This window comes from Chelonoidis abingdonii, chromosome 6 (assembly GCF_003597395.2).
Source record: "Chelonoidis abingdonii isolate Lonesome George chromosome 6, CheloAbing_2.0, whole genome shotgun sequence".
Lineage (NCBI taxonomy): Eukaryota > Metazoa > Chordata > Testudines > Testudinidae > Chelonoidis > Chelonoidis abingdonii.
In genome coordinates this window covers 13,145,915-13,166,511 of record NC_133774.1, presented here as the reverse complement: position 1 = coordinate 13,166,511, position 20,597 = coordinate 13,145,915, and the positions used below count along the sequence as shown (strand labels likewise).

Genomic DNA, 20,597 nt, shown 5'->3' with positions numbered 1-20,597 from the left:
TGGCCAGATCTTATTGGCTTTTCCTTTAGTGTCTAAAACCTAAGCTTTAATTTCTGAGCACTGAGTACTTTTGTCATATCCGACCTCAGTTACTGCATACTCTTAGTCTTTGGCATCTCTGTGTTCCAATTTGTTCCTCTCCAAACCATTTTGTGCTGTGAAAATCATCTTCCTGTCCTGCCACTCTGATTACATCACTCTCTCCTTTAAATCCCTCCTCTGGTTTCTTCTTGTCATCTGCATTAAATTCAGGCTGTCTCTGCTTTTTCTTACATCTCTGCTCTTCTTTCTTCCTATACATATTCCTTGTTTGCTCCCCTCAAACCTTTTATGTAGTTGCTTCCTTTGTATCTTCCTTCAGCTCTTCCCTTTGAGTGTTCTTCTGTACTGCCCCAAATGCTTGCGGAAGATCATGGAGGTTGCCGCACCAGTCAAACACCTCATTTTGAGGAGGGAATTAAAAATATTGCACGTAGTAAGTACATTAACCGTTGCCAGCCTAATACTGAATATAAACCAATAAATCCACCTTTTAAATAATAATAGCCCACAAATATCCAAAAAGAAGAATAGTAACCAACTCAGTCTGCTTTTCGTGGAAGTAACCAAACCTTCCTGCCTTGTGTTAGGGCTGTAATCTGTTGTTTAGTGCGGTAGTGCCTAGAGGCCTATCTGCACTGTGCTAGGAGGCATTGTACAGACACAGTGAAAAGATGGTTCCTGCTTGATAAGTTTACACTCAAAGTATAAAAAGAGAAACAACAAGTGTTATGTTCTTATTTGAATTTAGAGCCTGATCCTGCAGTCCTTATTCAGATGAAGTTTCTGTTGAGTTTGTAGAATTTTTACCCTGAAAAGGAAGAAATGTCAGACTTGGTGTAATCTGCCGGGGAATTCACGGTCAATTTGATGGGGAAGGTGCTCAGATGTGGTGGTGGTGAGCAACAGTATAAAGTGCTCACATAAGAGAAGGGTTGGTTTCACCTGAATAAGAACTGCAAGATAGTGTCTTTGGATTTTTAAGTATCAAGGAGCATGGGGAATTTGTCTTATTTTCCTGTAAAGTCCAGACTAATGATCATATAGAAAGAAGCAAACAGGAGAGTATAAAGTAGAGTATCCTTTTTTAAATGGAAATTGAGGCAAACACCGTCTGTGACTGTGGTCACCAGGCACAAACGACAGAGCACATCATATCTGAATGTCCCCTTCGTTCTTTTGCTGGGGACGTGAAGGACATTAACCAGCTCATTGCGGCAGCAGCGTGCTTAGATATAAATTTGTAGTTGTTGCTACCTACCCAAGCCATACGAAAGAAGAACAGGAGAGTGGGAGATGTGGGATCTAAAAGCAAACCAAATAAATTGCCATTTCATAAAGAAGCTGCAATTAAAAGGTATTCAGTGGGAAGGTGAAAACAAATATGCTAGGTTAGCTGGGGCGTTGATATCCATTGTTGTCTGTTAGCTGGTTTATAAGGCAGAACCGCACAGTCAGCTGTTCTGCTAGGAAATGTGTGAAACTCAGTAAGCGTTCAGAACATTACTTATGTTACTTAGTCTTTTTCCAGTGTTGAGCAGGGACTGAGGGCTCTTCATTAATTCCCTCTCTCTGACTTCTGTCACATGATGATTTTGGCAATCTGTTGTGTAATATAGGGAAATTAGAGCAGTATAAGCTAACTTTCCTGGTATTTTCTCAGTTCAGTAGACTAAATGAGAGCAGAACTCTGGATTTTAGCCATTTGCCCAGGAGTGCTTGTATCGTATCCTGGTTATATTGTCATATCATGTGATTATTCCACAAGTTTGTCTTTTTGGTGAGAAAGTCATAAAAATATACTTCAGACTGGGCTAGCTGTTTGTCTCCTCACAAGCATAACCATCCCTGTTCAGTAATAGCTAATGTTAATTAAATAGGGAATAATCAATTTAAAATTCACACCTCTCGTTTTATTCAGCTTTCCTACTTCTCCAGGTGACAGAATTCCTAGTGAAACTGCTAATTTCTAATTTATGGATTGCGTCGCAGGGTCAGTCTTTAATTAACTGGACATTGCAAGAGCAATATCAGCTGAAAATGTAGGTTTTGTGAAAATAAGCTCATACAGAATTGAAGACTATTAGACATGTTTCCGTGAAATTAAAAACACATTCAATGTATTTATATTGTGTTAGAGCCTAGAGGTTTTTCAGTCAAAGAACAGGGCCCCATTGCTTTACTCATTTGTACAGCATATAGCTCAGAGACAGTCCGTGCCCCTGAATGCTGACAGTTTTTCATTAACAACACAGTGAGCATCATTCCAAGACATGAAACAGGGAAGTGAAATTGACAGGGCACTGGCTGCTATCTTTTGGGACTAGGGGGTGGGGGAAGGTAGGGAAGTTTAAGAGTGAGAGTATGTCAGGCATGGTGGAGACTGAAAGTTACAGCTTGGACAGTTTCTCTCAGCCTGTGTATTAACTCACATGCTTAGTTCCCAAACAAGATGTTGAGTAAGAAATAGAGGAATTGAAAAAAGAGGAAATGAATAGAGGAACACAATCTGCGTAACCATGAATCATATGTAGTGTTTGGTGCCTTTGGCATGTCCGCATGGCCAGTAGACATCTGATGCATTTAAAATATGCTCCGTTTAGCAGAATCCTTTTTCATTTGTGGATTAAATGAAACACGGGGCCTAGTGACTGGAGCTGGCTCACCAAGTATACCTATTGCATGTGAACATGCGAGTTGAAATATGCATTTATTTCATACCTTCATAACTACATAAATTAGGCTGGTGACATAAGCTTTAGGTACATTGCAGTGCAAGACAAATGCTGACTTTCTTTTGTTACTCATTTATGAATGTCAGATTCCTGATACGCTGTCTTTTCTTTTGTTTCTAGGAAAAAAAGAAAAGATGCAGTGAAGAGCCCCAGAAGCAGGACTTGGACAAGGTCTTCCTCCCCAACAAAGCTAGAGATCAAGAGGTGACTTCCCAAGCTAGCGAGGTGCAGGTGGAACATCCTGAAGTGTTTGCAGAGATTCAGCTCAGTGATGAAGTAGAAGATGGAAAAAATGTGAATGATATGTATGATATCCCCTTGACTTCTTTAACCTTAGCAGATGAAGGATCCCGATCAGCTACCCTAGAACCACTAACACAAGGAGAAGAATTCAGAGCTAGTCTTGTACATGAAAAATGCCTGGAGAGGTCTGAAGAAGATGCTAGAAATAAATTGGAGAAACCCCAGAGCTTTATGGAAGCACTTGCTAATCAATCAGAAAACTCTGGCATAGCAGAAAGTACCTTTAAATGCAGTGCTGCTTGCACTCAGTCACTAATGGGAATTGTACGGGACAGAGGAACCGAGAAGGTACAAGAGGCTGCAAATCCTGCTCTTTCTTTGGAGGCACAACCTGTGCTGTCACAGCTCTCTAATGAAGCCAAAGAGTGTGCTCAACCTTCTGGGTTGAAAACTTTGTATCCTGATTTATCGGCTGAATTGTCCCAAGAGAGACTGATCACACTCGCGGTAAAACGTAACGAGAGGCTGTATCCAGAGATTCCCTCTGAGCCAGAACTAGTGCCATTTACCAAAGAGCAGCTGAAAATCTTTGAGCCGTGTTCATGGCTGGAGAATGTTGATTCCTACATGGAAGAGTTTGAGCACATTGCTCATCAGGATAGACATGAGTTTCATGAATTGGTTCTGAACTATTGGCGCTGTAGGAAGCAGCTCTTGTTGGCTGAGGCGGAGCTACAGGCCATGACATCAGATTGCCAAAGTGCCAAGGACAGGTTGTGGACTTTTAAGGAGGAACAGCAGTCTGTCAAGGTGGTGTAACTGAAGTTGCTTTTGATCATGGCTAGTCTACAATCCCAGTCACGTGGTCTGCTGAATGTGGATGTTTGCTGTATTTAAGCTGGCTTGTACAGAGAGGTTTATTTGCCTTGGATGATGTATTTTTTTTTTTTTTTTTTCTGTTCAAAGGAAAATAAACCTGTCACTGCTTAAGTCAAGTTCATTACATAGAAATACTTATTCCACTGAATCCTTGATTTTAAACTTGTAGCTAATGTAGTGGAGTGCAGTCTCTCTTGCAGTGAGCTCTGATAGACTAAAATTCCTGTATATAGTGAATTGGAATGAGAGTTCCAATGCTTTGCAGTATGAAAACCGGAATTCAGCTTAGAATGACCATCTGCTGTGAGCGAAATATTTTGTGATTGTGACAGTCCTGTCCATCCTTCTTCCTGGGTGTGGATGACCCCATGTCCAGTAGTCTTGGTTCAGTGGTTCTGGAAGGATTTGAGGACACAGCGCAGCAGCCTGATTATTTGGAGGAAGGGGACTGAGGAGATAGATCTACTTGCATTGGTTGTTGCTTCCTTTATGTAGCACAGAGATTCCTGTTGTTGTGGCTGCCACTGCAGCCCTGAGTATGTTTGGGCTTGTCTATGCTACATCGCAGTATGGACCACCAGGATGTGAACTGCAGAGTACAAGAAAGTGTTGCACTCAACTACCCTGTTGTAAAGAAGGTACCGACTTCTATTAACATAGTCCTGTTTGCAAAAGGACTGTGTTACTGCCAGCTAGGTACCTTCTAGTTTGCAGCTTCAGTGTGGGGCAGTTACAGTGCAACACTTTGGTGCACTGTGCAGTTCACACCCCTGTAGTCCACATTGCAGTGCAGTGTAGACAGGCCTTTGTAATTCAACAGTTGCCTAATGAGGAAGGATTGTTTTGCTCATGTCTCCTGGAGAACCCCATCACGCAGCTTGATGTTCCAGCTGTGTGCTGATTTGCAGGATTTGGTCTTATAGGGCCCTGTCTTCAACTAGGAAAAATTGGAGATATTCAGCAGTGGTGGAAGTTATAGTCAGTGTAGATGTTCTTACCATTCAGTCTGATCCTTCCCAGAGCAAGTTTAGGTAGTAAGAATGCCTATTGGAGAACTTCCTCTATTACTCCCATGAGTTGAGCTGCATGGCTGGTGAATTCCCTGTCCTTGTTTTCCTACGCTAGATGAGACTTGAGGGCCCCATTGTAGATACAGTGAAACCCTGCTATAACGCGATGATCGGGGTCCAAAAAATTGGATCGCGCTAAATGCGGGGTCGTGGTATAGTGGGGTTTACCATTTCAAGCTGGTCAGTTTCAAGCCGGTCGATTTCTGTTGGACAGAAAACTACTTTCATTTGTGAACTGCCCATAGCAGTAACTGAAAGGGTGCAGCTCCAGCAGCGGGGGCTCTCAGCCATGCAACGAGAGAGGGAAACACTTGGGGAGAGCAGGGGAGATATGCAAGGGGCAGAGGAAGAGCGAGGGGCACCTGGGGAGGAGAACGGCTCTTCTCACCAAAAGGGTAAGTGGGGGCAGACGAGAAGAAGCTGTGGAGAAGGCACATTCCATTTTTTGTTTTTTTCTTCTTTGGGTGCGCTCCAGCCTCTTTTTTTTTTTTTTTCTTTTTTGCGCTTCAGTGGTGCTCTGGCGGTTTGTTTTTTTTGGCCTGCGGTGACAGGAGCCATGTTACAATCACGTTATAGCCGAATTCACGTTATTGCGGGGCACATTATAGCAGGGTTTCCCTGTATATTACTCTTTTTTTAGAGGAATGTGGTGTAAATGAACATTGTAACTTTTAATTATGATTTAATTTTATCAGTCTCTTAAATTTTGTATTTATCCATTTTTATGTGCAATACACTGCATCTACACTCTATCCACAGACTTTTACATGAATATAACTGATTTCTTAGTGTAAAGTCCTGCATGTTGTGCAAACAAATTTCAAACCAAACTTTCTAAGTGTGTGTTTTGAAGTTTAGTTGCATGGCTGTGTGAAGCAATAGCGTGGGCAGAATGGAACGATGACTTCATTGTATTAAAGAACATTGGATGAGGTGAGGAGAGACTCCACTCAATGATTTGATTTGCAGTTTGAGGAAAGTCATTTCACTGCTTGGCAAGTCTGGATAATTTTAAAATATATTGTCACAAATTGAGGTTAGGTGGGCTGGAGTCTAGAAAAATACTCCTCTTGTGTACGTATTGTGACTTTAAAATAAGATCAGTGTCTGCGTGGAAATTCTTTGTATGCTTTTTTATATATACATTTTAAGAGTAGATGGGACCAAGGCTGTGAGGCAGGTGTGTTCTACTGGATTGGGTGTGAGGGTGGGAGTTGAGACTCCTGATTTTATTCTCACTTCTGCCACTGACTCACTGCATGGTCTTGGGCAAGTCACTTAAACCAAAATTTTCAAAAGTGGTTTCTGATTTTGGATACTTGAGGGGTTTGCAGGGCCTGATTTTTTCTGAGGTGCTGGGCAGTCGTCAGCTCCAGTGCTCAGTGCCTCTGAAAATCAAGTTGGACATCCAAAATCAGAATCTGCTTTCAAAAATGTCTTAGCTTCTGGTTCCCCATCTATTATCTGAGCAGAACATTGCTGACTTGCCTTTTCAAAGAGCTTTGAAATCTATGGCTAAGAAGCTCTAGGTAAGTGCAGATTTTTTTAACACATTTTAAAAAGAAAATGTATAAAATAATTGTTCTCTTTGCAGGGTATCTGTGCAGATCAGTGCCAAGTGTCTGAATACCATCGCTACCAGACAGTAGAGATGAATGAAAGTGTGTTGGGGGAACTAAAGAGGTTGTTTGAAGCCAAAACGGAGCATGTGCATCAGACGTTGGTGCTGCACTCGTACACTTCGATGTTGTCCCGCTTGCAGGTGGAGTCTTATATCTATGGGTTGCTTAATAGCTCATCCCTACTGAGATCTGTGGCTGTTCAACAACAAGAGCAAGGTGTGTCCACAATCTGAGTTTCTGCCTGTGGTGTCTCTAGCGTGCAGAATACGACACTTGAACTTTCAATCTGGAGTTGTATGTGTGGGTATTCATTAGGAACCCTCTTTCAACACCAAAAACTAAGGAGAGCTTATTCTGTGGCCATGAAATCCCAGTCCATCAAAAGCACCCTGAATTTCTCACTTCAGTCTCGTGGAGCATAGCCAAGTTGCAGAAGTCAAGTGCTTAAGCTTATTTTGGCAGCAGATTGCAGGAGTGCCCCCTGCTGTCTGATCTATGTAGTGGCACTGGCTTTGCCTATGTCAGAAAAATATTTTCGTTCTGCATGCTGGAAGTGGGCAGAAGGGAGGCTTTAACTTAAAGCAACAAAGATGTATATCAGAGTTGCTATTTAGTGATTACAAGATGTTTAAAAAAAACTAGTGTCTTAGTTTTAGAGAGTAGCAGAGTATTTGTTTGGATTTAATAATATACAGTAGAACCTCAGAGTTACGAACATCAGAGTTACAGATTGACTGGTCAACCACATACCTCATTTGAAATCGGAAGTACGCAATCAGGCAGCAGCAGAGACCAAAAAAAAAAAAAAGGCAAACACAGTATAGTGCTGTGTTAAATGTAAACGACTAAAGATAAAGGGAAATTAAAAAAAAGATTTGACAAGGTCAGGAAACTTTGCTTGTTTCATTTATAGTAAGATGGTTAAAAGCATTTTTCTTCTGCATAGTAAAGTTTCAAAGCTGTATTAAGTCAATGTTCAGTTGTAAACTTTTGAAAGAACCATCATAATGTTTTGTTCAGAGTCACAAACAACATTCCCGAGGTGTTTGTAACTCTGAGGTTCTACTGTACATGTAAAGGACAAAGGAGAAATTTTGTATAGAACCCCTAAAGCCGTGAGGCATTAGTCAGCCTAGCAGGGCTCTTAAGAGTCAGCAGTGTCAGAGCTCTAATTGTGATTCTAATTCACAGCTTCTAAGCAGTCAGAAAACCTTTCCTCGGACTTGGGTCACCTGAAAGAATGTGTCAGCATTCTTTTTGGTTTCACGCGCAGAATTATCGAAGATCCTCAGTTCCAGAGTGACCTCCTCCTTTGGCTGCAAAGGCTGGTAAGGGAGGAGTGTGTGGAGTAACTGCTGTTTATTAAAATGAACTGAATCAGTCCCAGAGGCCATCCCTGGAAACCTCACCACTGCTCTTGCTGTTTGGTGTCCTGAGTGAAAAGAACTTGGTGGTTTCATTCCAGTTCTTAGCAGACAATGGCCACATCACTGAAACCACTAGCATAATTGACTCTTTTGTTGACAGAATCAACTGAGAGCCCAAGTGTTGAGAGGACTGGAGCCTGTGAACTCAAAGGTGGTTGGTTTGGATTAGGACAGAGCAGCATGGGGAAAACTCATGTTGGAGATGGAGGTCTTCATCACTGTCCATCTGGTGATCTTTCTTCATCACTTAGTTCCCCATAAATCAGTTCTTTTAAAAAACTGCTTTGTATTGTAGCTGTTAAATCAAGCCGCTGCCCCTGCTTGTCAGAGAGCACTCTTGTCTCTGTCGGCCTTTTGGTGATACAGCATTCTCTGTACAAACCCATTGGGTGTTGGAAAGTGCAAGGAGAATAATAGAAAAGTCTGTGAAGGAGCCAACCTTGAAATTCCCTTACAAGATGCTCTTTATTGTTTAGGTGTCAGTCTTGCAAAGAGTTGGCTGTCCAGGGGACCACCTCTTCCTCTTAAACCACATCCTCCGTTGCCCAGCAGGTGTCAGCAGATGGGCTGCTTCGTTCATTCAGGTATGAATGTTTAATCCTGTGTGCTTTGCTTTCTTTGGCTGAGATTTTGGAGTGGGTGGGAGAAAGGAAGAGAATCTCTCCTGCTTGAAACCATAAGACTATTACTAGACTAACTGACAGATTCCAGAAATATGGCTTTGGGACCTAGGAAGGAGAGAAGCCAAAATCATTCTGTGGGGCTTTAATGGGCTGGATTTTCAACCCTCCCAATCTTGTGCCCTAGTGAGATCTGCAGCTAAAGGCAAAAGCTGTGTCTTCTTTGAAGACCTATTTCTCGCTTAGATCAGCAAGTGGGCTTTGTCAAGACTTTCCTTTAATGCTAGGAAGTTAAAGGAAAAGCCAGATCATGGAAATTCAGAGATTTTATTTAGAAGCTGAAACTAAACTAGCTAAGGCTTCTGGTTTGCTTAGACTGAAATCTTGGTTTCATTTCAGATCAAAGTCTTGGATAACCCATCAGGAGTCTTTCATTTTATGCAGTCTCTTGCCTTGCTTATGTCTCCCGTCAAGTAAGTGGGAAAGGAGAGAATTTGTACACGTGTTCTGACAATGTTTATCTCGGATATTCAAACATATGATGGCACTAGGGATATTCAGATGACATTGAGAAATTGTCAAAATGGGCAGGGTGAAGTCTAAAGCCTTGTTGTTATTCACTCATCCCCTATTTACAGCCGCAGCACTATTCTCAGATGCTAAATATTTAGCATGATGAATGTGCAATAGCCCTATTGTTCTTATCAACGTTGAAATAAAGTTCTCAGCTACTGTTTGCAGGAACAATTGTCATGGATGAAAAAGAAGTTCCTGAGTCAGTAAGTCTGGAACAATTGTTGCATGCAAAGATTATGCTGTTTAATTTTTTCCCCTATACTTCTAACTTTACTCAGAAAAAACAATTACAATACTTGATGAAAACAGTGAAGTCAGGGACCAATGATAACAAATGAAACATATTTCAGAGGAAATAAATGTTCTGATCAAAACCACAATCTTTTCCTGTTTCCTCACCCTGCTCTGTTAGATTAATAAAAGTTAATGTGACTTTTATGATTGTGTGTGCTCACTGCATTATGAGAGTTAAAGCCACTGGTTTTCTGACTGTCTGGATAGTAGCTATTGAGCCTAACTGATCTGAAGCAGTTCTACAGAAATATTTTAAATGGGTAAAGAGAGAGCTGGAATGAGTTATTTTTAGAGTTAATATTAGTCAGACCTGGATTGTCTGAACTCCAATTAACTGAAACTCCAACCATCTGTTGAAGGTTTGATTTCAGTGCGTAAGGATTTATATACTAAGCTGAGCTGACTGAGGCAGTGTGGGAAAGAAATTGGCCTACACATTTTGATGTCTGTGCTCAGAGTTTGCAGGCTAGGTTGAAAATTCTGAAGCAGATCCTTCAGCCCTTGTAAATCTGCAAAGTTTCATTGACCTTCATGAAGCTTTACTGAAGTACATCAGCTGAGGATCTGGCCCCCTGATCCTGTCTGTTGAGCCGGGTTTTGGGTGTCCTCTAAAACCTTGCATAGTCAAAGTTGCACTGTAGCTATTTCAAGTCAGTAACAGTAGCAGTGAATCTAGTGTCTTAATGAGTATTGCATCCAAAGAAGTGAGCTGTGTCTCATGAAAGCTCATTCTGAAATAAATTTGTTAGTCTCTAAGGTGCCACAAGTACTCCTGTTCTTTTTAATGAGTATGAATTCACAGCTATCAACTTTTCTTTTTTCTGATTTGGATACTGAAAGAAGATGTAGTTATCCTGACAGCATGTGTAATGTTTCACCAACATGTTGCTGGTCCTGACAGGTTGAGAGAAGTCAGACTGTCAGATCATATCATATTTTGGTTACTATGTTGCTTTTCCCTCTACTTCATTTCTGAGGTAGAAGTATCAGCTGACATCACCTGTACAGTTAATGAATCGTGTACACCGTTTGTAAACCAGTGTTTCAGGATATCAAGTGATCTAAAATATGGGAGTCTGTCTGTAGAGGCTTTCAAGTTAGCAGCCACTAAAATAATCTTGAAATGGAAGTATGAAGAAAAACAGAATGGCCAGAATGAGGAGTTTAGGGTCCAGTGCCTCATGAGCTGTCAGAGCTAGATATGAGTGCTTCATACCATGGGAGAAGTCCCAGCTTTCAGTTGACATATAAAATATTTGGTTATAGTCCTTTCGATTTATAAACTTATGACTTGTATTCACTTTCAAGGCCCTTCATGGCCTATCACCACACCTCTGGCCATCTGTCATTCACTATCAAGATATAGACTCCTGATCAATCCATCTAAGATACTTTTATGGCCCCCATTACCATAGTATGACAGTCCTTAATGAATTTATCCCCACAACATCCCTGTGAGGTTGGGCAGTGCTATTATTCCCATTTTACATATGTGGAACTGAGGCACAGAGAGGCTAAGTGGTGTGCCCCAGGTCACACGGGAACTCTGATATGGCAGGGAGTTGACCTAGGTCAGATTAGGATCCCAGGTTAGTGCTCAGATCCACTGGATGATCCTTCCCCTCATGATGCCAGCCTTCATTGCCCACTTGATACATTTTCAAACAAGCACCTTTGTGTTGTCTCCCATGCTTCCCCTCACACTTGGGTAGAACTCCTTGTAAACATTCACTGCCTTGTCATGCTCCAAATCCATCTTTAAAACTCTCTGTTGTTGTGATGCTTAAAAACACTTGACAACAGTTCGGCAGTGAGTGCTAAACTGTTGCCCATCATGCTCACCAACATTGTCTCATTATTTCTTTGTGCTTTCCTGTCTGCCTGTATCCACCTGTTATCTTATCTTATACTTGGACTGTAAGATGTGGTGGGAGGAAGGAAGGAGCTTGGGATGGAGAGAGGAATAGGAGTAGCGCCCCCCCCCCGCCCCCCCATGTGCGGAGCACGGCTTTACTGCGTTATATTGGGTCGTGTTATATTGGGGTAGAGGTGTACTGCGAATCTTGAATGTTTACTTTGTTCCTCTAATTTACTTAAGCCTGGCTTTTATGTGAAATGAGTTTGTATTCCCCAGAAATCGAGCAGACTTTATGTGCCACATGACACCAAGTGAAAGAAAATCTTCCACCTCCTCTGGGAAAGAATCTGGGAACTGGACATTAGTAGATGAGGGAGGAGAAGAGGTACTTTAAAACTAAACTGCTTTGCTTAATGTTTGTCCTCAAGCCTGTTGTATGTGTCTTATTGAAGGGTTGGCAGAGGGAAAAACGAAATATTCACTTGTAATGGAGTTCCATTTCAAACAATAAATATTATATTCTCTTCATCGTAGAACAGTGATACTCGGACCTCATTTGTTCAAATTAGCCATCAACATCATAGCTGTGGGAACTGAGGGTGCTGCTGCACCCCCTAACTTGAAATTGTTTGCATTATACACAGGGTTTACAGTTTGATTCAGCATCCTCATTAGACAAATTGATCCAGCCCCCTGATCAACGTTACCCAAAAGAGCCACACACTATGCATTCATGGTTTCATTTACCATAGTACTCCTCATTTTTAAACAGTATGATGGGAAATATTTAGTTATATAAAATTCTTACTGCAAATAAGTTAGTAATTTAGTGCAAGCTGATACTTTCATTATGTTATTAACCAGTTAAGTTATTCGGAGTGGTTAATAACATCGATAAGTTAATAATTAAATCACGGTGTTTTAATACCATGTGCTGCAAAGAGCTGCAGGAAACACATTAAAGAGCTACTTGTGGCTTGGGCGCCTCAGTTTGAGTATCACTGTCATAGAGTATTAAATTTTCAGTAATATAAATCTGAGAGCGAATACCTCAGGTAATTTAATCGGGAAGGAGGGAAATAGAATAGACTGTTTTAAAAATAACTGTATAAAATTACCCTTGTTATTTAATAGTGCAGAAATAGATACCCATTTGGGAACTTTCCTCCTTTCAGTCATCATGGAAATAGTGCTGCGCTGGGGGCTACGATGTTTTTTCCCTCGTACTTTGAAGATGGTATCTATCACTTCTTTATAGTTGATGGCTGCCGTCATATAGGCACACACAGAAAGGGGGAATGAAAATATATGTGTGAGTGTGATACTTCCTAAGCGTACCCAGCATTGTGAGGTATCTCACCACACCTGCCCTTAGCGTGAAGCAGTCTTGTCTGAGCCTGCTGTGAGTCAGTTCCCTGAAACCACCAGCCTCTGGCAGCACAAGGTTTGCCTTCCAGGCCTCTGCAGGACACAATAGGCGCACACCAAACCCACCCCGCTACACCGCCTCCTAACCCCCATCCTTAGAATGTTGCCTGCAGTGCCCAGCATCTTATCCATTGAACACACACTGAATTAGCAGGCCTGCTGTTCACAAAGGAACCATACGTACTAGCTTACCATGCACACCTGCTGTTCATAAAGGAACCATACACACCACCTTGCTTAACACCACGGGACTTAGGTATGTTTATAGTGAAAACAAGAATTACTCCTTTATCCGAGAACAGAGATTCCATTGACAGTGAGTAAGACTATTGGAAACTAATGATTTTATTTTATATGTAAGCCTTTGTCTCTTTCAAGAGACTAAACTCAACAAACAGGTTAACCTCCTGTCTATAGAAGTTTGTCGCCCAAGGTTGTTTTCAGCCAGGCCTTATTGAGACCCTTCCGTAAGGCAGAATCACCGTCCTTTTACTTCCTCAGTGAAGGGTGACAAGGTGTCGTCTTTGCCCCCACAAATATAGTACAGTGAGCCTTTCATGTGCACCTTCAGACAGGGTTCTTCCCATTGCTCTTTCTCTTCCTATTAGTTTCTTTCTGAAGTCCCCGCAATCCTTCATTTGCATTCAGTTCACACTGATGATAGGAGACTGATTGTGAAGTGTATTCTATTTAGTTTCCATTCAAACAGCCAACTAGATAAAACATTTCTTGTCTGACAGGAAACTGGTTTTTCACCTTGGCTGGCAACCTGTCCCTAAACCCAAACCTTACAATTTTCAGTGCATGTACATAACTCCTTACATATTACCTGTACAGACATATCACAATGTTGTTGATGACCAGAGTAATATAGACTTCTATTGGAAACCTTACATAGCATTCTTTGAACTAGAATATACATATCTGCCTCACGAGATTCCTGTAGCCCCTATGCACCCCCTCTGTGCCCCTTGCCAATTGGCACTGACATTCTGGTGTCACAGTGAGGAGTGGGAGGAAGACCAGTATCCCTTTGCTACATTCTTTCTCTTCCTTTAAAAGAAAACTGGAGGTAGATAGTACAATAGCCAGGTCCATTCATTATCTGCACCCCTCTCCTCTTGGGGGAAGGTAATAAAATCCACTCTGATATGTTTCTTTGTTTTGTAGGATGAAGATCCCGAAACTAGCTGGATTCTCCTTTTGGAAGATGACTTGATTGTCCTCCTGTCACAGTTTCCATTTCATGAACTGTTTCAGCATTTTCTTGGGTTTAACTCTAAAGGTGAATTGGCTGCTAAATACATAGACTTGTAGGGGATAAGGAATGATTTTAAATGTAAAACATGTTGGGGACTTATATTGTTCCAGTGTCCTCTGAAGGATTAGATTTTATCTCTCCTTTCATTCTGATCTCTGGTAACTGGCAGTAGATCTGCTTTTCAGATCCTATCTCTTTTCCCTGGCCTATAAATTATAAACACCTTACTCCTTGTGCTCAATCACTGTTTCTTAAACTCTTCTCCATCTCTGTTCACCCACGTGAAAAGATTACGAGATCTCCTGCAGGCAATTTACATAAATTATTTGTACTTGCACAGTTAGATTTTAATCTACCGTGAATCTGTCCATTATAAAATGGTATTCATGCCGTATGAAATAAATCATCTAGATAGTGGAATAGAAATGCATTCCCTCATTGTTTCTAATGTTTTTTGATTTCTAAATTTCTAGGTAACTTGCTGATTTTTGTGAAACTTATGGTTCAGTGTTTTGATTTTGTAGGTGATTATTTCCCTGAAAAAACAACCCCTCAGGAGATGATAAAGATTTTTGCCTTTGCGAACTCCTTAGTGGAGCTGCTAGCTGTGGGGCTGGAAACATTTAATAGAGCACGCTACAGACAGTTTGTGAAACGAATTGGTCATCTGATCAGGTAAGAGGAGCAGCTTTCTTCTTCTGTCATGTGAATCTGCACAGACAGATCTTGGAGTTTAACAGGGGCCGCAGTAGATCTAGCTGTGTTTGTGTGTGTGTGTGTATAGGCATATAATGTATGTGAGTATGTGAATGTGATTTAGAGTAAGTTCAGTGATAATATTTCTCAGCATATAGGCTAGGAACCCTTAGAGGGCACCAGACTCATAGGATGGAGGTTACACAGAGGGGCAAAGAAAAGCTGCATGACCATCAGTTCACACGGTCTACAGGTAATTATTTGGAATATACCTGATGTCCCTCCTTTCTCCTGTGGGTTCAATAATATTACACAGCTACTCAGCAGAGATCAAGGCACTGCATAATGGAGCAGAGGTATTTTTAATACATAAAATAAATATAATACGCTTATGCAGCATATACCAGTCTGTTGACATGGAGACCACCAAGCCAGAGCCCAAAAAGCACCCCTTCCCCCCCGGGGGGCTGACGGTTCAGGTTGTCAGCTCCTGGGGCTGGCAGAGGGGGCGCCCTCCGGCTGTGAACCCCGTGCAGTGCTGACAGCCAATAGCCGATGTAAGTAACAGACACTGCGTTGCCCTAACAACATCGACCTAACTGCTATATCTCTTGTGAAGGTGGAGTTAAGTCGATGTAGTGGGGGACTTACATTGATGGGAACTACATTTTAGTGTAGGTGCTTAGAGAGAGGTCAATGTAAGCTGCCTTACCTCAGCCTAACTCTGTAGTGTAGAACAGGCCTTTGAGCATTTCCCAGACCTGAAGAAGAGCTGTGTGTGGCTTGAAAGTGTCTCTCTCTCACCAACAGAAGTTGGTCCAATGAAAGATTTTATCTCTCACCCACCTTGTGTGTGTCTGAGGTAAAAGAGAGAGAAAATGGATAGAGAAAAGGGTGCAGGATGGAAACTGCCAGTGCATGATGTGTGCAGGATCCTGTCTGCCAAACTCTCAAAGGTGCACCAAGAGAAACTGCAAGCCGCAGGATGAAATGCATCTGATGAAGTGGGTATTCACCCATGAAAGCTTATGCTCCGATACATATGTTAGTCTATAGGGTGCCACAGGACTCTTTGTCACTTTTTACAGGATGAAATGTATTTCAAAAAGTGTTTCATTCATGCTTTCCCTTTTGGGTTAATGATACAGTTGGATGTTCTGCATGCTTTCTCTATGCTAACCCAGAACCATGGCAGGTGATTTAATTCAATTAATTACTTGAAGCTCTTTGTTGTTGTAGTGAATGGACATAGCTGAAAACCAAAAGCCACTCAACATGGTCCCTTCTACAGTTCTGCTACTTCAGTCCATGTGTTTATTACTGTCTAATCTAGATTGTACTTGCTTTAGGACAAATGTTATGGCTTCCTTCGTACTTGTTCAGTGCTGAGCAAGTTAATGGTGTTTCTTATTAGATGTGTGGGCTTTTTTGTGTGCACTGCCAATTCGTAAGGAAGGGATGTATTTGACACACAAGCTTATGTGTCCTAACTTATATGGGTTAGTAAAATGTCAACTTATTTTACCTGTAAGACCAAGGAAAGATAAGTTATTATGACTCTAAAGTATTCAGCAGATAGAAAACTCTGAGGGTATGGTGCCAGACGCTCTGAAACTTTAGGACAGAAGATTGAATTTTTGGCTCTTGCTTGTGATCAGAGTTACTGTTTCTGGACACTGATGATGTACTCTCTGATCTTTTTATCCTCCTTTCCTTTAACCCCTATCTCATAGGATGACAGTTTGTTACGTGAGTGACCACTGGGCCCAATATGTTAGCTGCAATAAAGAGTATGGATCAATAATACACCCCTATTCTGTGGAGAAACTGCAAGTGGAATTTGATGAACTGTTTCTTCGGGCTGTTCTACATGTGCTGAAGGCAAAAAGGTAGGAAATCCCAGTGAAGGATGTGAAAACTCTCACCAAAATGCTGTGAAAAACAATAGGAGGGTGAAAGTCTAGAGGTGAGACCAGATAAAACCCTGCATCAGAGCACCCCAGGCTGCAGAATCCAGAATCTGCATGGACAGCTTTGATCTGATTGTGACTTAATATTTTAAGTGATTCAATATTTTCTGTGGATTCAGATTAGACTGTAGCATGCAAGATCCTTAAACATGCAGATGGTTACCAAAAAGGGGAGTGGTTAGAACTCAACAGGCTGATGTAACTTATGCTGTGGGGATTTGCCCAGCGCAAAGTGGGATCAAGAGAACAGAAAGCCCACTCTTGTTCTCCTGTTTCCCAAATGAGGTGTGGGCTCCTCAGCCAGAGCAGAGGGTCTGGACCTGTAATTTCTTTTCAGGCACTGAGGCTTATTATTGTGCAAATTATTTCTACTTGGCTCAAAATCCAACAGGCTGGGTGTCTGGCAGTTCATGTCTGAGATGCCTTATGGAACGTTATCGAGTGGCATGCTTTGGAAGCTCTTCTTCATCATGCATTGTGCAGAAAATGAGCACCTGGAAAATCTCTGCTCCACCATGCAGCCTGCCGACTGCAAGCACAAACTCAGAGGTAGAATTCCTTTGCTTGCTATGAATTAAGGAACCTGCAGGGCAGTGTTTTGAATTCTGTTCTGGATCTGTAGCTAAACACAACCCTTTTTCCAGTGCCTAAGCATGTGAATTCCAAAGAACAAGGATGTTGCCCCTTCTGATTGGTAACTGCAATCACTGTTTTGAACAGGGCGGCACCCACCTCTTGCGGGCGCCTCCTTTCTGGTTGGGTGTGAGCCTGCCTTTCTTTCAGTTCTTATAACGAGGTGGTGCCCTTCTGAGTTACGGCAAAGTTAACTGCATTCACACAGTTTTCCAAAACCAAAGTTGAAATCTTCAGTTTAAACACTCAGCAGATGTGTAATGTTGTCTTCAATCCAGGACAAGGCTCAATCACTTTTGTTGGTCTATGTCTGGGAGAAGCAGAGCTTCCCCCAGGCTTTATAACACAGAGTTCTTGGACATTGCTTCGTCTTGGGGTTCAGCTTTCCAGTGCTCACTTTAATTTTCAATCAGTGCAGAATGACTACACTAGCTTAATTGCTGTCTAAAATCATGGTATATGGGATGAGCAAAATCCCTGAACTTATTTGAAACCTACCTGCTCTGCTTGGCTCTCCCCAGTTCTGATCTTGCCTTGACTGATTATATAAGCTATTAAAACTGATAAAAGGAAAAGGTCTTGTAATGGCACCGGAACTCACCTCTTGCAAGTGCAAGTGCCCCTGCCCGGGCTCAGCTTTCAGTCAGATTGGCAGGGCCCATTGCAGTACAATCGCCTAGGTTCTGCGTTCAGTTTCCTGGACTCAATCCTGCCTGCACTGACCTATCGATGGTCCTGCTGCTCTTCGAGCCAGCCAGGCACCTGGTCATTGGCAGCCTTCCCTGGACTCAGTCCTGCCTGAGGTGTAGCTGTCTGCTGGTGGCTGCTTTTCCAGGCAGCCAGGCACCCTGATTTCCCTCTTCAAGCTCTGGGCAGTAACTGAGTGCCCTGCCTGTGCTGCTTCCTTTATATGGCTCTTGTGGCTGCTCCAGCAGCCTCTCTGATTGGCTGCCTGGAGGACTTCTCCTCTGCTTTTTTCTGGGATGGGGTGAGGCAGGGTTGTGAGGCCTCCAGCAGGGAGCCTCTGGACCTAGTTCACCCCATCACTGGTCTTTTCACACAATTTGTAGTTCACTTGTGAAACTCATTGCCACAAGATATCATTGAAGCCAACAGGTTAATAAATTCTAAAAAACTCAGAATATTTTTATGAATAATGAGCATCCAGAGTTAGAGTAATAACAATTAACACCCCTCTTCCCCCAACCCAGGAGTTTTGGAAAGACTATAAATCCTCATGCTTCAGGACATAAATGCACCTATAACTATTGAGGTTAGGAAGGAACCATTCAGGTGGGCAGAGTATTCCATAGCTATCTGCTGCTGGGTTTCTTGCACCTTATCTGAGAGGGCTGGGGCTGCCCAGTTTTGGAGGCAGTGTACTGCACTATATGGGCCACTGGGTTTGATACAGTTTGGAAGTTCGTATGTCTGTGTTTCTGTTCCTGGCATTAGACTAAAGGTAAAATATACATTTTGTTATAGGAGGCAATTAACCATTTCACCTATACTGACCTATATTCCGTGCATGTGATTTGTAGACCCAGAACACATTGAAAACTTTGAGAAGAATCTTACGTCCATGAACTGCTCGGAAGAAATTTGTCTGCTCACCACATTTGCTCAGATGGCACAAGCCAAGAGGGCTGATATAGACGAGGACTTCATCAGAGTCATTGTACTGGAGATATATGAGGTGGGCAATGTCATGGGGCCAGTTCTGTGTGTTGTCAGTAGCTACCGGTGTGGTGCTTTGCTGCTGTTCAGTGTTGATATCAGCCAGCTGCGTGCGTGTTCCCTCTGTGTGCTGCTCCGGCTCTGTGCAGATAGCTGACACAGCAGACCCCGAGAGAACCCCCAAAGACCACAGACTCTAGTAAGGTATGAAGGAACCCGAGCCAGGTTTACTGACAAACGAAGCACAGTAATAGTTTCCTATAGACTCTACAGGACATACTACAAATATGTGCCCCCTGGCAATGGACACAGCTCAGTCAGTGGCGGGACTTTTCACTGCCCCCTAGACGGAACAAAGATGCGCTCTCCAGAACGTAGTTTTATACAGTTACAGGACAGATTACTTATCCCTACTGATGTATTCAGGTACAGACCCTTGGCTCGTTAGTGTTGTTTCCTCTTTGATCATGTTGTTCCAGACAGACAGATCTATCCATCATGCTGTCCTGTCTTTAAGATGCACCTGCCTGTTCCTTATGTCGATGAAGTGTCCTGATGTCATCTTGGCACAAGTTCCTCTTCTCGCCACTTCTGTGAGTGAGGCCTGCCTCTGGCTCACAGCCCAGCTTTTGCTTTGCAATGCCTGGAAGTACTTTGGTTCAGGCTTCAGTCCTCAGACTGGGCCTCTGACACAAGAGGTTGTTTCAGGGCCTCCTCTTACTACGCTGAGATGCTGAACACTACTGTGGGGCACTGAGCAGTCTTCCATTGTTAAGTTAAATGGAAAGTTCAAGGCACTCAGCACCTATTGGGATTAAGGCTTTAATTTATAACCCTATCAAGCTATTCTCTTCTCCTGGCTTGATTATTTCAGCCCTAGAGTATTAAACAAAGTATTCTGGATGGCTTGTTTGTCATTGCTACATCGGAACATCACTTCTGTAGACCAGCCTGGAATGAACAAAGTCAGGACATGGGAAATCTTTTCCTTTCCTTTCCTCCTTCCCTTTCTCTGTTGGAGCTGGCCTGCAGTGCATTAGAACTGACTGAGCTGGAGCTCTGACTCTCTCCAATTTTATTACTACCCATCTGTGCTCAGTTTTAATTTTCTGAGAACCATGGAATCCATGCAGCCTAGGCAGTGTGGGCCAATAATTTTTCATGCTGTGTCAGGATAAACAGTTGGAAGAACTTGGACTGGAGTTTGCAGTTTGTAAATGCCACCGTCCAGGATCAGTAGAAGAAAATACATATTATTTTATTGTATTCTCCACTACACTGCCCATGAACCTAATCATAATGTGTAGATTTTTTTGTCCCCTCCACCCCTTTGTTCTCACCTTCTCAGGTATCTTATGTCAGCATTTCCACAAGAGAGACATTTTCAAAGGTTGGCAGAGAACTCTTGGGAGCAATCACAGGTGTCCATACTGGGATCATTTCGGTGCTCTTGGATCGAGTTAGAGACACCATTGAAAAAGTTGGGATGGTAAGAGCCGATCTGTGTCCTTTAAAACAGCCACTGTGTTAAGAGCTTAAAGTGGATGTTATGACCTAGTGTATTAAGGA

At 42.3% G+C, this 20,597-nt stretch overlaps 1 protein-coding gene across 4 annotated transcripts in view; it reads left to right on the top strand.

The window, feature by feature from the left end:
• Window positions 1–20,597, top strand: part of EPG5 (ectopic P-granules 5 autophagy tethering factor) — an 82,258-nt gene that overhangs the window by 5,034 nt on the left and 56,627 nt on the right. For all 4 annotated transcript variants that reach the window (XR_004372119.2, XR_004372118.2, XM_032768969.2 and 1 more), the window contains exons 2-13: window positions 2,895–3,827; window positions 6,561–6,804; window positions 7,780–7,916; window positions 8,492–8,599; window positions 9,035–9,108; window positions 11,640–11,748; window positions 13,962–14,076; window positions 14,577–14,727; window positions 16,482–16,637; window positions 17,110–17,267; window positions 18,893–19,047; window positions 20,377–20,517. Coding sequence is in view for 2 of the 4 variants with exons in the window: in XM_032768969.2 (XP_032624860.1) it covers window positions 2,895–3,827; window positions 6,561–6,804; window positions 7,780–7,916; window positions 8,492–8,599; window positions 9,035–9,108; window positions 11,640–11,748; window positions 13,962–14,076; window positions 14,577–14,727; window positions 16,482–16,637; window positions 17,110–17,267; window positions 18,893–19,047; window positions 20,377–20,517 (2,481 nt within the window). In the remaining 2 variants the exon portion in view is untranslated. The remainder of the gene's footprint in view (window positions 1–2,894; window positions 3,828–6,560; window positions 6,805–7,779; window positions 7,917–8,491; window positions 8,600–9,034; window positions 9,109–11,639; window positions 11,749–13,961; window positions 14,077–14,576; window positions 14,728–16,481; window positions 16,638–17,109; window positions 17,268–18,892; window positions 19,048–20,376; window positions 20,518–20,597) is intronic.